General features: G+C 44.5%; 1 protein-coding gene across 4 annotated transcripts in view; it reads right to left on the reverse strand.

Annotated features, from left to right (window-relative positions):
* The window catches only part of TTF1 (transcription termination factor 1), a 28,448-nt gene extending 19,962 nt beyond the window's left edge, over window positions 1-8,486 (reverse strand). For 2 of the 4 annotated variants that reach the window (XR_014460981.1, XM_083160920.1), the window contains exons 1-5: window positions 8,430-8,486; window positions 6,279-6,882; window positions 5,261-5,430; window positions 2,720-3,287; window positions 511-716 (exon numbers count right to left, since the gene is read on the reverse strand). Coding sequence is in view for 3 of the 4 variants with exons in the window: in XM_083160920.1 (XP_083017046.1) it covers window positions 511-716; window positions 2,720-3,287; window positions 5,261-5,430; window positions 6,279-6,882; window positions 8,430-8,484 (1,603 nt within the window). In the remaining variant the exon portion in view is untranslated. Of the gene's footprint in view, window positions 1-510; window positions 717-2,719; window positions 3,288-5,260; window positions 5,431-6,278; window positions 6,883-8,026; window positions 8,048-8,265; window positions 8,406-8,429 lie in introns of those variants that run through there. The other 2 variants (XM_083160922.1, XM_083160921.1) reach the window with 2 other exon arrangements.
* Between the last annotated feature and the right edge of the window lie 3,596 nt (window positions 8,487-12,082).

A 12,082-nucleotide genomic window follows, 5' to 3' on the forward strand; every position in this document is an offset into this window, starting at 1 on the left:
ACCAGGGTTTATCGCATTTCCATATGTTCTATAATGCCCCTCCGCTGGGTCAGCGCTGCAGAGGGAACCGCCAGCTTCTGCTGGCGATTCCCTAAAAAAGCCTATGGGCTTCTTACCACAGCGCTGTGTGAGGGATCCATCACGGATCCCTCCCACCATGCTACTCGCCCTGCCCCAGTGCTCTGCGCATGCAGAGGGACTCCCGGGTCTCAGGAGCCGCATTGCAAAGGACATCTCTTACTGAAAGAGCTGTCCCTTGCGTTACTAATCGCATATGTTAGTGCATATGCGGTTATTAAGAATGCGGTACCCGGCGGAGGGGGGGGCGTGTGATGTAGGGTGCGGATGTTAGAACATCCCGCCCTTTGTCTGAACAAGCATTTTGTCGCTTTTCCAAGTTTGGGAGTAAAACGGTCAGTTGTCATTTGCTCCCAGAAATGACCAGATTTTCATTTCAACTAGTCAGATTAGAAAGATAATCTTACAGTGTGTACCCAGCATCAGACCTACCTTTTAGTTTAGCTTCTTTGATTCTTTCCAGCTCATTCTGAATTAAGTATTGCAAAGTTTGGGAACTCAGAGACCTCACATTGGGAACGACCTCTTCTAACAGTGCAATGTCCCGATCACGTATCCACGGAAAAGCAGAAGCCCTTTTACGTTGCTTTGGTGGGGTCAAGACGCTGCCGTTTGTATCTTCTGCAGACAGACCCGTCCTGTGAGGACACAATTATCCATTATATAAGATATATGGGTATTAGGCACTAAATGTATTCTTCTTTTCTATGGCAATTATTACCCGTAAACCACAGTATCCAATTGTCCCAAAAGTACTTTATATTTGTTCTAATACTAAACAACATTCTATGCACAACAGCTACGAGTTACATGCAGAAAGTAATCCTGTAACGCCTCCAACATCCCACCTATAACAAACATCGGACCACATGGAAAGTCAGCACACCCAAAGCGGAAGGAGAAACCAAATCTGGTTACTATAAATCCCAAGTTATTAGTCTCTGGCACTCAGGCTGCACTATGTCCTTGTTCTTTACCTGTCAGCCACTGAGAAACTCACCTGTACTGTACCTGACTCTCAAGTCACCAAAATGTAAAAGGCAGACTACAAATTGCCAATGTCTACACACCTTGATGAAGGCCACGACCATAACCGCGTCTTTGATTCAGTGACGTGAACATTTTCTAGGTAGCTAACTTACTGTAGCACACACGAGAACATGGCAGCATCCTGTGAGTGCTGAGGGCATGCAGCTATACATTTGTGCTGTTGTGCATATGGCAAAGGGACGCCTGTTCAGATGGGTCTCCTGCATCCCTCATGGCATTGCTGTAATGATGATAGCTGTAGCTATGAATGGGAAAGCAATGGGACAGATGTATAAATATAACGGGTCCTGCTTCTCCTGCATAGCGTGGTTACCCGTAGCGACCGAATGCATTAACCCCCCAGCATTGATAAGCAGAGACGTTATGCCCAGCGTTAACGTCCCTGCGCATTCGTGATCGTACTTTCACCCTGGCTGGCTGTAATGGGCATGCGCAAGATCTCGCTATTACTGCGAGATCTCCAGCGCAGCCCGGAGCCAGCAGCAGGGCTAGCATTGTAACCCCCCCAGAGGAGGAAGATCACCTCCAGCTCCATCTCCCCATTGACGGGAGAGCCCGGCACACGCACAGGCAGGAAGGACCCAGCACTCGGTAAGGAGGGCTCAGCACACTCTTCCACACCCCCCCCCCCGCCATCACCCGACACGCTGGCTCCCCCTACTGGAAGATGGCGCTGCAAATGGCTGCCTAGGAACTGTGCACTCAGCCATATGTAACCCCGTGTCCCCAGTGTGATAACTGTACTTTCCGCTATACTGTCTTTGCCTATACTGTTACCTACCTGGCTGCTGCAACGTCCATTGGCGCCGCTGATGGCTGCCTAGGCGCTGTGCAGCTCAGCGGGTAAGTGTCCCCCGCATGCAATGTCTTAATGTAATGTATGTAACTTCTCCCCCCCCCCCTTCATCCCTGCTGATGCTGCACTGTAATCCACAAAAAATTCCAAGTGTGTGCAAGCATCCATGGCCAATAAAGTTGATTCTACTCTAGGATAGAATAATAAACATAATGAAACAGAGGCTCGTCCTTTAACGTGAGAATTGTGCGGAAGGTCACACTGTTCAAGATCGCCATGTAATGGGCTCCGAGTCCAGGGGCCTTGCAGGCTGCCGGACGAACTCAGAGGTTTTTTAAAGGGGCGATGAATTGCATGGGAAAACCATGCCTTGTAACTGATCACCCCTTTAAAAAGCCTCTAAGTTCCGCCAGCATCACGCACGGGCCCCAAACTCAGAGGTTTTTACATTTGGCCACAGATGTCTAAATAGCCATATTTTATCTATCTACCATTTTTTTCTTGTATCCAATTCTCCAATATGAAAGCCAATTATTTTCCGTTAATTCCCTAGATGCCCAGTAATTGATCCGATCTTGCAGAGGTTCTGTCTCTTTAAGCCCATGAGCTAGCACACAGCATCAACCTATGATAAGAGGTCCGACTTTGTATAGCATGTAGTGCCAGACGAGTTCTCTTTGTGAGTCCGTGCCGGCTTAATGTTAATTTCAATATTCTGGAAGGATTGTTCCCAGATATTAAATGGAATACAATTAAGTGAATGCCTTAGGGCCGACTCCTCCTTACATGACTTACCCACTATCATCTGCATTATGATATTCATCAAGTTCACTACAAGGTGCTGGTTCAGCAGGAGCCCGGTCCGTTACAGGGGAAGAATCCCAGTGGGCTTCTGTGGCATCGTCCGGTCCTTCCAGCAAGCTTCTAGAAGTTTCCTTTAGATGTAAAAACCTTTTCTTCCTTTTAGATTTTCCAGCCTGGTGTTCACATTCGCTGGTCGTGTCAGTAGTCTGCAGACTGTCATCCTCTACACTTACTGTACTGGGGTCATCAGAAGCCAAAGGATCTTCTAATAATTGATCTTCTGTATCACCCCTCTCATCATCTCTCATATGTTTCTTCTTCTTCTTATGTTTCTGAGTGCCCTCTACGTGCGTATTATGTTCGGTAAATGACATGTCGTCAGTGTCTGATTTTCTGCTTTTATGAGACTTTCTCCTTTCATGAGTCTCCTCTCTAACTCCATCTGAGGCCGACGCGTCATCTTCCAGGATGTGGACAACATGCTGGGGAGGCTTCTGCTTTTTCTTACTTGAAGTTTGATGATCTTCTGAGTCAGTGTATTTGTCAAACAACATGTTCCCTGTATAGATAAGAAAAGTCTTATTAAAAAAAAAACTCTGGTATGTTTCAGATCACTTCTATAATCTCTTTTCTATGTCCTGCTCTATCCCTACTGTGGTCTTACTGGGAGGCATTGCATTACACAGATCTTAGCAATAGGAAGTGTCATGTCCCATGACAGAGGTGTTTCATATGCTGTTATGTTACTGTCATGTTACTATTGCAAAGCTTTGCACCTTGTGAAAACTGTCCCTCTGATTTCCTGTAGCTAGGCTCTAATGTCATTAGCCCCGCCTTTCTTCCTCTCTCTGGCACATTGTGTGTCTGCCATTTTAACCTTCAGTTGGTTCCTGTTGAGCTCTGGCAAATTATCTTTTCGCCTACTGTTTTGTGCATCATTAGAAGAATATCAGCTTGAAATAAACCCTCATCTGGATTTTTCACACATACTGTATCTCTTGGTCTCTTGGTGTAAGTACTGATTTAAATACAGACATACACAGATGAATGGTCTTAGAAGCCTTACAGAATAGGACACACAGTATTAAAGGGGGGATTTGGTACCTGGATAGCCAGACTGGTGGAAAAAAGAATGATCTCTTGGACTGGAAAAAAAATAGATCTATTACTAGGATAGACAGTCCAGCAACTGTTGTGCTTCAGACGTTCTATGATCTGGAAAACGTGGTTTGAATATCAAGAAATTTACAGCAGCTATATTATTATAAATATATATATATATTTTTATTATGTTCCTCTTAAATCCACCTTATTTGTTTTAAACAGATTTATAGACCCAACTGACAGGTGTCACGCAGTCTGCAAGGGTTGTCTACTGGTGCAAGACTCTGCGGCAATCCTGCTGCAAGCACTTTGCCACAGTTGGCTATTAGCTGGTCAGTTCTGGTCAGAGGTGACAGATGCCCTGATATTAGGATGGACAAGTTTGTTTGAATGAACCAGAGAGACTCTATGGATTAACATCACTGATAAACAGACTTTCTGGAGCCAGGCACAGCAGGATCTCGGCTGTGAGAAGGACAAGGTGACAGCCTTGGAAATAAGCAGGTCCCTATCCAATGGGTCTGCACCATCTGTGGCAGTTACACTATAAGTGGGCGCCAGTCTGTGGCAGTGTGGGTTTTGCCCTGATGCCACTCAACCGGACCTGTCAACAAGAGACTTCTACTAGTACAAAACAACTAGGGGCCATGGCTTCTGTTGGGTGACTTCAGCGCTACACGGATATTGCTGCTTGGCGTGTGTTCTGACAGCAACGCAGACCTGTGATTTTACAGCAAACATATCTGACAGGGAACGATTTGCAGCAGAAGCTTGTAAGCCTAGGTCAGATCCTCTGAGGACATAGGGGGTTATTCAGACCAGCACGAAAAGCTGTTTTTTTTCCAAAATGGACAAAACCATGCTGCACTGCAGGTGGGGCAGATGTAACATGCAGAAAGAGGTAGATTTAGGTGTAGTGTGTTCAAACTGAAATCTAAATTGCAGTGTAAAAATAAATCAGCCAGTATTTACCCTGCACAGAAATAAAATAACTCACCCAAATCTAAATTTATCTGCACTTTAGATCTGTTGCAAGGTAATTCAAGAAAATTCCAAGGTATGACTAACTGAAGATTTGCAAATTAAAGCCGACCATACACTAGAAGGATCTGTATACGACCTGATTGTATGTATGTCATAAATGCGAGCAATCTGCTTACGACCGCAAGCAAAGCTGACAGATCATACAAGCAGCACGTATGATCTGAGGATCAACCTCTCGACCCACGGGACCATGCATGGTACATATATACCTCCCGATGTGCACACAATCGATCGCACGACCCGTCGAAATTGTGCGTTCAGGCCTGATATTGTTCTAATGTATGGCCAGCTTTAAAAGTTATTACAACTGGGAATAATAATTACCACTTATTCTATTACAAACTGGTGAAAATTATTCTGCGCCCCAGTTTGCATTATACGTACCCTTCTCCCTTTCTGGCGTCTCTTGTACATCTGCATCGAGTTTTCTCTTCTTTTTTGCGTCGTCACCATTAAAACTGTGACCGTGGTGGTCAGAGGACTCATCCACATCGGAGGTTTGTCCTGAGCGTTTTCTGCGCTTCTTAATGAAAACTGCTGCAGCTGGATTAACGCTGAACAATAAAACAAACACAAAACGGTCATACACACAATGTCTGATAGATGTATAATCTACTCTAATGTCATATAACATAAGCTCTACAGGGCCTCCCTCAGTAGATTTGACACCTGTGGAGTGTGTGTGAAGGGAGAGAGCACAACATCATGAGGTTTCCCCCATAGAACACAATTTCTCCCATGGGACGATGGTGGTTGCAGGGCTTCAGGTAAGTATAGTGCTGTGTCTGAACTGTGGGCACTGGGACACTATTATTATGGACATTGTGTGTTTAAGCTGCCTTATTACTGTGGGAGTTATGTGTTTAAGGGGCAATGTGTAAGAAGCACAACTACTGTGGGCATTGTGTGTGTAAGCAGCACAATACTGTGGGCATTATGTGTATAAGCAGCATTAATGCAGGTACAACTACTATGGGCATTATACTGTATGTGAAAGCGGCACAACTACTGTGGGCATTATGTGTGTAAGCAGCATTAATGCGGGCGCGACTACTACATGCGCAGATAATAAACACAGAATAACCCCCTATGACCACACTAGCGACCCACTTGCAGTGAGATATTGTAGTCTTGTGGACAGAGAAAATACCTTATGTACATACTGAGAGGCAGGATGTACAGGGATTTTCTCTGCCAATTGCTCACCCCACCTACATAGCACATAGACCCCATAGAATCAGACACTTTCTATTGATGAAGTTATACCAATAAACATTTAATAATTAAATGGGAAAAAAAATGGGAAGCTTGGGAAACAGCTGCCTCCACCATATACAGACATTGTTATTACAGATGTAAAGATTTCACCCCCATATGACTGGCTTCTCATCATATAACTTACTCGTTATGTTCTGTATTCTCAAACTCGCCATCTCTGCAAGCTGAAGGTTCAGGGGAAGTATTGCGATGGGGCCTTGACGGTTTCTTTTTTGTTTTGGGATTTGTTCCAAAAGCAGAGGTATCAGATCTCTCCAACCCGGGTGTCTCCTCATGATCCCGTATCAGGTCTCTGCTATTCTCAGTTTTCTTTCTCTTTAGAGATTTCTTTACTGGCGTTTTGGTGCCGCCATCAGTTTCAGACAAGCTTGTAGACGTTTCATCCATGGACGTATGTAAGGACTTCTTCCTTTTCTTCTTCCTTGTAGATTTTGCCGCTTGGTCTTCGTGCTCACTGGCTGTGTCATTAGTCTGCAGACATGCAACCTCTACACTTACTGTACTGTGGTCATCAGAAGCCAAAGGATGTCCTGACAAATGATCTTCTGTATGACATCTATCATCATCTCTTACACGTTTCTTCTTTTTCTTATGTCTCCGAGTGCCTTCTACATGCATATTATGTTCGGTAAAGGACACATCCTCAGAGTCACCAATGCTGGAAGGCTTCTGCTTTTTCTTCTTCTTACTTGAAGTCTGATGATCTTCTAAGTCTAAAAACATGGTCCCTGGAAAGAAGAGGAAAGTTTTGATGCAAAACTCTGGTATTTTCCCGATCATCTCTTCCATAGTGTTATCTAAGTCTCTCACTCCAAGAGGTTGATAATGTTCTGCTCTATACCCTCAGTGATTTGTCATCTTTCACTGTTGCTAAACAGAATGCCGTAGACTTACCAACTTCTTTTATTGAAATAAAGTTATTGGTTAGCACAGGGGTTCCCACTCTTTTTCGAATAACGGCACTCTAGAGTATTAGAATTTATTCACGGCACCCCTAGGCCCAACAAAATATTTATAAAATTAAGTAGATTGTATTAATATGTAACTCTTAGGGTCAGTTATGTGGTAAAGGGCAGGATTTGCTTCTGTTTGTATATAGTTTATTATTGGCAGCCACCAGCATTGGTTTTGTCCATAAATAATTGATTATAAATAATTTGAATTGCCCTGAACAACCAACTGGTGGCACCCCTGCAAGTGTCTGGAGGCACCCCAGGGAGCCTAGGCGCACAGTTTGGGAACCACTGGGCTAGCAGATTACAGGCAAAATAGATGTCTTAAATTACAAACAACATCAGAGGATCTTGTATTCTGCTTATTTCCAACATCTTCAACTGTGAATAATTGTATCAAATAATGAACTTGGTTCTAAGACGCTTTTATCCTGGGACTACCAGATAGGCACTGAATGCGGTCTCTGCCTTATCACTGGCCACTTTAACACTTCACCGAAATTATTAAATCCGTACTAGAGCCTCCAAATACCCCCTCTCTTTATTACCACAATAGACTAATCCACAATGACCACTATAATGGGGCATACACACGGTATGATATGCACTACCTATATGGACTATATAGTCCATATAGGTAGAAAATATAGGTGCAGATTCAGCCTAGCGAATAGGCAAGTTCCACCCGCAGCAAATCGCTTCTAGTTCATAAACGTATACTGCTTTAGCACATCGCATGCGTTTTAAACTAGAATACTGAGGACCGAGTTTGAGAACCACTGTAGCATACAATATACGGGTGGATGTGATGCGGATAGTTATCTATATTGCCAAAGTCAACACCTAATATGTGCCCTAGTACGGCTCTAATTGCACTTATTAGCACAGCATACTATGGATGTGACTCATGGTTGCCTACCTGACCCTCTCCTTCAGGGAGAAGTTGCTCTGCTCCTGGGCTTCCCTGGTAATGTAGGATTGCCAGCACCTGTGGTGAAATAGTTAATCAATAAGGAAGGTGTCACCCCACAGGTGCTGGCAATCATCCATTACCAGGGAAGTCCAGGAACAGAGCATTGTGTCCCTGAAGGAGAGGGTCAGGTAGGCAACCATGATGTGACTTCCCTACAATGTACACAGAGCTATGTACACGATTACCCCAGGGAACGGCAGAGCCCACGGGCAGGCAGGCATACCCTCCCCCACCTCCCCGGGACACCCCACCACTAGAGGGAATGTGTGCAGGGGACAGAGGTGTCACATTATGAGGTATAACATAAACATGATCATCACATAGAGCTGAGCCCGCACCGGATACTGACCTCCTTTCCCAGCGCACCCTGCGGTGTATTCCAGTATGAGAGCGGAAGTCATCATCAGCGAGGTGAAAGGTCGCCGGTTCCTATGGAAACCCCTAGACGCCGCAGGGACTTTTTTTTTTATAAACTTTATTTGCAGCATTTGTAAAGGGCTGTTACAGTCTACGTTACCGATATTGCAGAAATATACTAGAGAATGGTCATGAATAAACCAATTGTACAATCACTTTTACTTTATAGCTTACACTATAACCTAGACAAATAATGGAGGGGATGATTGGGGTTTCTTTTTCTTTGGAGAGTTACATTTGCTGCATTTGGCTTTGGAATGTAATATCATCTCCCTATCTCTCTCTCTGTCTCTCTATCTCTCTCTATCTGTGTGTCTCTCTCTATCTCTCTCTATCTGTGTGTGTGTGTGTGTGTCTCTCTGTCTCTCTATCTCTGTCTCTCTGTCTGTGTGTGTGTGTGTCTCTCTCTATCTCTCTCTATCTGTGTGTGTGTGTCTCTCTGTCTCTCTATCTCTGTCTCTCTGTCTGTGTGTGTGTGTGTGTCTCTCTCTCTCGCTGTCTCTCTCTCTGTCATTCAGACATGAGCGCTAGACTGGCGTTACAATCGCCATGGGAAGAAGGAGGTTGCTGCTGACGTTTTACTGTGCACTTTCAGAAATGCCGGCGTGCCACATCTGACTCGGGTCATTCAAGTTGGAAACTGCCAGCGATGGTTAGCGGCGATCTGGCTGTGATCAAACAGAAGTCTCACGCATGCACACTGCGGACCGTGCACATGTGTAGTTGTTCGATAATCGATCGGGCTGCGAATTTGCAGCCGATTGATCAGGTCTGAATGACCCACTCTCTCTCTCTAAATATGTATTATGTATGTGGAGTGACGGGGACAAGGGGCCAGATGTATCAAGCTTCAAAAAGTGATAAAATGGAGATTGATAAACAGCCAGCCAATCAGCTCCTACCTGTCATGTCATAGGCTGGGTTTGAAATATGACAGGTAGGAGCTGATTGGCTGGTTATTTATCACTCTCCACTTTATCACTTTTTGAAGCTTAGTGCATCTGGCCCTTAGTAAAAACGAAACATGGACAAGACTCCGGAACACCGTCCTGTCCGGGGTGGAGGCCTTGTCCAGGGGGATGCCTGTAATAGTGATCACCAGGGACATGGGGAAGGAGAGATTACAGCCTCCCCGTGTGGTCCGGACCGTTCCGGTTTTTGCTACATGACAGGACCATACATGGAGGGTTTATTCTCCCCCTCCTCCTCTCCCTGGTGACAGCTGTCACATGAAGCCCCCCGGACAGGACACCCCTGGAACGGACACTACAAGCTCCGGAATTCAGAGTTTGATGTCCGGTATTATTCCGGGGTATTGTTCCGGTCCAGTTTTTACCCATACCCAGAGTGACGCTATTCTCTTGACTGTAGTGAAAGTGGTGGCATCGTCCCCTCTCAGCAGGCACCCAAGCAAGTTATTTTGTATACACATTAGTGGAATGCCAGACTGTGTGTATATATATATATATATATATATATATATATATATAGGGCGTGGCCTAGGACGTGTCCTTCCAGCTGATCGTTCTCCGGCATCCCTGGGTTCGTGGCGTGTGACGTCCTCTGTCAGCCGTCCAGCAAGCCAGCTTGGCGGCGTCATCTGTGGATTGATCCGGATGTTCGTCCCCAGGATATCGTGAGCAGTTTTGCTTTGGCTATTTGCTTGTGCCGTGTGGTAACCAGTCCACAGTGCTATTTTAAATGGTACTAGTCTCTTGACTTGTTTTTACCTGGGAGACTTGTGTCCAATAAATCAAATATCGTTTAATGCACCATGAGGCGCACCTTCTCTATTTTCTTCTAGATCCTTTTTCCTCTGTGGATTCCAGAGGCTTTCCTTGAGAGAAAGGTTGCTGCACCCAGGGCCGGCGCTACCCACTCAGCAGCTCCTGCAAAGCAGGGAGGCGCCATGCTGAAAAGGCGCTCTCTCCCTGCTCTGCTAAAGCTGCCTCACTGACACTGACGCAGCTGATACTGCGCAAAGCTGCAAACATTTCACTGTGTAGCAAACAACTATACAACTATACAACATGGGATAAGCTACCATAAACATATGTTGAACTAGATGGACGAAAGTCTTTATTCAGCCTCACCTACTAAGTAACAATGTAACAAATTAGTCGCATCTCAGTAATGTGTACGCAAAATGTTGTAGGCACATCACGGGGTGCATACGCTCCCACAAACGGGCTGCAATTTGTTGCAATGCCATTGTGGAAGGGCGCAAAATGTATGGTTTGCAGGAGGGCGCCGGAGACCCTAGCACCGTCCCTGGCTGCACCCCCATCATTGGCGGATGGTGTTTGTACTTTTGATATAATATCATTAGCGGACTTTTTACTGGTCTAAGTTGGATGGTCATAGCGCATGATTTTAAACTCTTTTTATATATATATATATATATATATATATATATATATATATACACGCATATGCTTACATACACACACACAGAATTTATGTTTAGAGAATTTATATAGAAATTTTAATATATATATATATATATATATATATATATATATATATATGCTGGAGGAAAAGATGAGAGCGCTCCATAGTGCAGTAACGTAAAAATCTTTTATTTAGGAACAGGTTGTATCTTCAATAAAAACAGATATATTTTGACGTACCAGAAGAGGCGGTATACCACCGCAGAAATTTTCGCATAGACAGTGCTTAACCAGGCACATATGTTGGAGAGGTTACACTCCGAGCTTACAGCGTCTCGACACGGCTGGATGGAAGAATGGACTGCAACGCCAGGCCACGCCCCAACGCGTTTCGTAACCATGTACTTCGTCTGACGAAGTACATGGTTACGAAACGCGTTGGGGCGTGGCCTGGCGTTGCAGTCCATTCTTCCATCCAGCCGTGTCGAGACGCTGTAAGCTCGGAGTGTAACCTCTCCAACGTATGTGCCTGGTTAAGCACTGTCTATGCGAAAATTTCTGCGGTGGTATACCGCCTCTTCTGGTACGTCAAAATATATCTGTTTTTATTGAAGATACAACCTGTTCCTAAATAAAAGATTTTTACGTTACTGCACTATGGAGCGCTCTCATCTTTTCCTCCAGCATTCCCTACACCTGTGAAATTCAGGTGATCGGGAGCAGCCAGGACAATAGAAAATCCTTTGGTGCAGAAATCAATTGGAATTGGGACTATATTCAAACTGTCCTTCAAGTTCGGATAATTTTTATCCACAGCTCACAGGTTTCTAATCATTTGCGCACTTATTTCTTTTTGTTATATATATATATATATATATATATATATATATATACATATATATATATATATATATATATATATATATATACACACACATATATAATAAAGAGAACGAGCAACGAATGCCGCACTCCCCGTGTGCCTAACAACGCTGTATGCACAGGAATTACTGCTGTTTGGTTCCCAGAAAAGTAAATAGTCTACACGTGATTCCCCTGTCAGGAACTTCCTGTTAGCGTCCTATCGCCATGACAACGGGAGGGTCCATGTGCTGGAACAGGGGGGGAATAATCTCTCTCACGCTGAATGGAGGCTGTATCTCGCACAACTTGCCACAGAGTTATCATGTGTGTA

The sequence above is a fragment of the Crinia signifera genome, chromosome 9 (genome assembly GCF_055691185.1).
Source record: "Crinia signifera chromosome 9, ASM5569118v1, whole genome shotgun sequence".
Lineage (NCBI taxonomy): Eukaryota > Metazoa > Chordata > Amphibia > Anura > Myobatrachidae > Crinia > Crinia signifera.